This window comes from Cynocephalus volans, chromosome 1 (assembly GCF_027409185.1).
Source record: "Cynocephalus volans isolate mCynVol1 chromosome 1, mCynVol1.pri, whole genome shotgun sequence".
NCBI lineage: Eukaryota > Metazoa > Chordata > Mammalia > Dermoptera > Cynocephalidae > Cynocephalus > Cynocephalus volans.
In genome coordinates this window covers 48756919-48762918 of record NC_084460.1, presented here as the reverse complement: position 1 = coordinate 48762918, position 6000 = coordinate 48756919, and the positions used below count along the sequence as shown (strand labels likewise).

Here is a 6000-nt window from a genome sequence, read left to right as displayed (position 1 = left end):
GGCAGGGGTGAGGAGAACGCATGAAGGAGAAACAGTAACCTGCAAACAACACTAAAGCGTCCATTGAAAGGATAGTTCTGAACATAATAGGTAAGAGTGGGTCAAAGCACTGATTTAACTAATTGGTAATATAATCAAATATGATTTCCAGTAGTTAACCAGAACCACAGTATTAATAACTAAGGAATAGGTTGTAAACAAATAACAAATAATTAAGAGCCATTTTATTGTCAATACTGACCGCCATACAATTGAAACACTCAGAAGGAAAATCACAAGAATCCACAAACGGACAGATTCAGAGAAGTGCAAGGGACATGGTATCTACAATAGAAAATCATTCTGTGGCATTGATTCCTTTCTGTCCAACTGTAAAAGAGGGAACAAAAAGTCTATATCTATCCAGCCTGTTTCAATTATGCTAAAAATTAAAAAGAAAAAAAAAGAAAAAGAGAAGAAAAATGTTGTATTGCAGAATTCCCCAATGACCACACAATTAGCAGGACTTTAAGCTCTTTCTCTTTGTCCTCGTCTCCCTTGCTGTCATTCTGTGACCTCCAGGGTAGATCTGTGGCTGGCACATCACAAGTCGTTAACAACTCCTGGCAGTTCCTGTCAGTGCTCAGATCGGTAGGCAGGAAAAGTCTCTGTTCGATGAAGCTTCAGAGGGCTGGCAACATCTTTTCCAAAAAGAATTTAAAAGCAACAGTTATATTTCAAGAAAGCCAACAATCGAATTAGCCAGTAACAAGTTTCTATATAAAAGAAATAAGTAACATACTCATGACATAAGATTTTTTCCAAGTGATATGCAAATACGTCATGAGCCATTGCATGATTAACATATCATTTGCATGTAGCCTTTGTCCTGAGCTATGGTCAGTCTATTAGCAGTTATTTTCTTCCTTGATTTTTCATCTGCATCAACCTCTATACCCAGGGTATTTAGGGGAGATGAGATAGAAACATAGGATTATGGAAACATTTGGCTTGGACATTCTTTGAAAACCTAACCAGCAATAAGACAACATTATGCTTACACTTAGGCAATCTCATTATAAATATAAAGGAGGGCATTTAAAAATCCATTTAGCCCTTATTATTTCAGGTTTAGGTTCCAAATCAAGCAAATTCAAAAAGGCAACACACAAGGTTACTATTAGCCCCCTTGTGACATAACACAGAGGTTGACAAACTTTTCTTGTAAAGGGCCAGATACTAAATATTTTAGGTCTTGCAGATCATATGGTTTCATGGCAACTACTCAACTCTGCTGCCTGTAGGACAAAAACAGCTATAGTTAATAAGTAATGAATGGTGGTGGATGTTCCAATAAAACTTTATTAACAAAAACAGACAGAAAGCTGGATTTGCCCTGTAAGCCATAATTTGCCAATCGCTGTAGACATATGCTCTTCGTTTTATTAAAAAACAAGAGGTTTTACTGCCATCTGCTGGCCAACAGTTACCACAAGCAAAGAAATTTACAGCCTCTGCTTTGTGAAGAGCTCTCAGGACTGAGCGGAACAAAACCTGTACAACTGATTACAGCAGCCTTGGTAACCAACTGTGTGGATCAAGTGGGTGTAGATGCGAGACATGGTTCAGGGGAGCATGGACACCCCACCTCCACCCACTCAAACGATGTTGTTTTTAAACACTGAACCAAGCAAAAAGTTTTAAGATGGCACGTGACCTCTAAGCCTTAAGTTTATGCTCTATTATGTTTTCACAAACAGCCTTGATTACAGATGTCAGTCCAAGTCCCGCTTTTGATCTTCCTACCAAAAGCATGAACTTAAGCAAAACAGGCCATAACTTGTGCCTCATTTTTCACTTGTACAAAATGAGAAAACATTTGTTTTGCCCTCCTAACGTATTGTTTAAGAATAAAGGAAATAGAAAAAGCTTTATGAACTGAAAAGCCTTATGTAAGTTACTACAGTCACATCATCAAAACAAAAATAAACAAAAAAGGGCAGTCACGAATTCAGGTATTCTCAAGCCTCATATCTGAACCAAAAGAAAATGATGTTTACAGTCAAACAATCTCTGGTACACAATAGCATTGGTTATTATTAAAGAAGTAATGAATATTAAAATACTCCAAATGATGAGAAATAATTTCTTCCCGACTCTCAGCCAGTTTCAACGTGTATTCTATTCTCTTTCCAACACACACACACATACAGAAATTGTATCAATGAGTTTGAGTAGTATAAGTAAAAAGCCAGGTATACCTTTATTACAGTCTGATAAAATTCCCTGCAGGGAGAAGACAGCATACAAATAGTATTAATGGAAAATTCGAATTTTTCTTCAAGTGCAAGGCCCTTGCCTGCACCTTCAACTGTAGCTCCTTAAACTGAGTTTGCAAGAAAAGTGACTGGTTGCATTCACTTGGAGCCAAATCAAAATGAAAACACTTCCAGCCTCTATCATCATGGCTATCTGAACCTTCCTGGCTTGGTTTGAATGCTGTGTTTAGTTTAAGGACAGAAAACATACTGAAAGACTTTCCAACCCTTCCCACAGTTTTGCAGTTCACACAAGGGTCACAAGCTGATGCTGGCCTGTAGACCACATCTGAGCCCAGATCTGTTCTCCTGCCTGCAGAGGCTCCTAAAACATTTGGAATTGCTTGTCAGTATTTAAATAACCACAGTCTTCCCATAAGGATGTCAATTTCCCTGTTCTCTTGGAAAACTGGAAGACAAAACTGGCTCTGTATTCTGCCACGGCATGACCATCTAGAAGTGGCCACAGACTGCCCTCTGCAGACATGGCCTTTACTCTCCCTGACATCCCCCAGGGACCTGCCACCCCCACACCTGTCCCATTTCACTCATTTGCATGTCCTGCCAACACGTGAGTTTGAGACTCTGGTTTATTTGTCCTTCTTTCACATTTGCTCAGGTCTTAAGCTACTACTTCTTTCTTTGCTGCACATATGGTGTACGTGACTGCGTTAGAAAAAACAATATTAACTTCTCCAAAGTAGCCATTTGCTCGAAGAATCTATCATCTCTAAAATAAATAAGTAATTTAATGGGCTGGAATCAATCCTCTGGAAACATTTCAATCTCAGGGCACATGCCTTTGAATTACCCATGGGGCAGGATTTCCTCTCTTAGGTAAGATCGTCTGATGAAGGAATTAGCCCTGGACCAGGAGTCAAAACACTGGAGTTCTAATGCCAGTCCCTCCACCCACTAGCCATGGGATCTCGAATCTCCAAGAGTCTCAGTATCTTCATTCATTGAAATGGAGAGGATAGTCCTGCTCTTACCAACTCAAACTGTTGCCAGGAGAACCACATAAGGCAAAACATGGAAGACGGTGACACCCAATTTGGTGCCACTCTTTGATTTCCTAAAATTATCTGACGTCACATCTGATAAATGATATAGGTCTCTATTTTTCCTTGTTTTTCTTTCAACACATGTGATGCTGTCTTCCAAAGCAATTCCAATAGAAGAGTTCTGAAATTATGGGAGCAGTGGAGCATCTCTGGCATAGGGGTAAAGATTCATTCATGTGCTAATGGCTTTGGGGCTGGTCTCCTGCTTCTGCTCTTGTCCCCTTGCCATCTCTTGGATTACAATATGAATTAAATCAGACACTGCCATGCTCAGGACCTTCTAAGTCTTCCCTTCACACTTAGACTAAGTAAGTCCCGACGACCTGTAACTAGCACCCTGGCTGTCTCCTCATGCCTGTGAGACACCAGACACACTGCTTCCTTTCCACTCTTTGAATGTCCCCAGACTATTTCTGTCTCAGGACCTTTGCACTTGCTGATCTGTCAATAAAGAATGTTTTTCCCTGGCTCTCAGTATGGCTACTTCTTCTAGACTTAAGGTTTTGGGGTAAATTCTGGGGCTGCCAATGACTACGTCCCCATCTAAAGAACTCCCTTTGTTATCATCGTTCCAAAATCAACAACACCGCTTCACTTTCTCTATTATAAACACTTTCTTCCCCACTGTTACATGTACCAAATTTGAAATTAAATATGTTTGCTTAATTATTGATTATGACTCTCCAGTATATTATAAGCGCCAGGAGGGAAGAAACATGCCTGTCTAGAAGGCCCAGTGTATGTCTGTCATCTGACACAGTGTTTAGAATAAAGCAGACGCTCAACAAACATTTACTGAGTAAATTAAATAAATGAGTGGATGAATGAATAGAGAGATAAAAATCTTAAAATCTTAACTATGTACTAGTCAGATGCTTTGGACACATTACTAATCCTTCAAATTCTGTTTCTTAGCAGCAAATGAGAATAAATACTCTCCCAGGTTTTGAGATCTAAATAAGATTACGTGTATTAAGCACCTAGTGCCAAGCCAAGTATACCAGGTCCTCATGTAGGGCAGCTTTAAAGAAAAACACTCAAGTAAATATGGCTTGTCTCCCTTATAAAGAACAAATCTGGTATTTCAGTACTTCATTAGTGGTATGTTAATGTCTGTATACATGAAAAAGGAGAGAAAATGTTTTATGTTCAAACAAATTTGTAGAGCTTTGGTTTAAACAAGATCAAACAGATTCTTTATTGCAGGACATCTCAGAGCCTTGAAAATATTGATTTGAATTCTGAATCTCCAGGAGGAGAATTTAACATGGAGGGTTTTTTCCAAACTTCTTTGACCACAGTACTTTGGGGGGGAGAGGGTGCTATCTACCAGAGTTAGTGCTCCACAGGACACAATTTTGAAAACCCTACTCTTGTTATTTTAGCCAATGCATTCCTAAAAGAATGCTGTGAATACAGTGAACATGAATTTGAATGATTTTCTTTTATACATTTCTCCCAGACTTTATGATAAACCTTCCTCACATGTTGACTCTGCCTAACCATAGAAGAAAATTTCTATATGAAAACTGGAAAATGAAGTGGAAGTAGTGAACTGTATTAACTATGTCATTGTTAACTCAAAACCAGTACCTCCCTTTCTCCACCAAAAACAGAAATGAAATGACAATTCCGAAATAAACCAGCAGATGACGCTCAAGGACAAAATTTGGGGAGAAAATGACACTTTTCCAAACTGAGTTTGATAAATTCCCCCATGTCTCTGTACAGTTTCCAAGGTTAACGTCTGCATCTGCCAGGAAAAGTCAGCATAAAATCCATCAAGGTAGGGGAATTGGCCAGAGGAATCACAACCCATGAACACCAGTAACATAAGAAGAAATATGTGTTCTGTAACTTCATCATGTGGCAGACACAGGGCCACCAGCTCATTAACTCTTCCCAATTTTATTTTTTGCAGGAGGTTGGGGGGACAGGGAAGGTAGGTAGTACAGATAGAAGAATGGATAAACTTCCTTTTCCCACTTACTTGTCATATAAATGACCACCCCTGATAAACAAGAGAATTTTAGGTAACCTGTGAACATCTTTTAAACCTTCAATAGTTATTATTTACTGTCTATTAGAAAAGTATAGCCAGTGTATAACAGTGTAAGGTAGTGAAATACACTTTTCTTAAAAAAATAAAAATAAATGTATTTAAATAGAAGAGACTGAATACAATTGAATAATTGTTTTAAGTGGAATGCATATGACAAAAGCCATGATATAACCTAAATATTGCAAGGATTTCTAAATTTGAAATGAAAATAAATGGAATCTGTAACAACCTGATATAACCCAACTTTCCCTCTCTGTAGGTATCTTTTGAAAGGTAAGTTTACTTGTCAATTATTTATCAATTCAGCCGTTCACTCAGCTACTCATACAGGCACTCTGAATCTATTTTACAGCATCTGCTATGTGCCATACTCTGCTAGTGAACAGAGCATGGAGTCATAAAGACTAGAAGGTAAATACCCTCAGTGCCTTTTCAACATTATACATTCTTTCAGCAAACGCTAACAGGATGGCTACACCATGCAAGGTGCTGGGGTCTAAACTGATGAGGGTGAGAAGAGGCACAGCTCTCCTGCCCTCCTGGACACTACTGCTTCCCGCAAGAGTGAGCCATGATT

General features: G+C 38.8%; 1 protein-coding gene across 2 annotated transcripts in view; it reads right to left on the bottom strand.

The window, feature by feature from the left end:
* Window positions 1-207: 207 nt before the first annotated feature.
* Window positions 208-6000, bottom strand: part of DOK5 (docking protein 5) — a 169070-nt gene continuing 163277 nt past the window's right edge. For both annotated transcript variants that reach the window (XM_063102212.1, XM_063102203.1), the window contains one exon: window positions 208-680. In XM_063102212.1, coding sequence (XP_062958282.1) covers window positions 616-680 — 65 coding nt within the window. In that variant the 3' untranslated portion in view covers window positions 208-615. The remainder of the gene's footprint in view (window positions 681-6000) is intronic.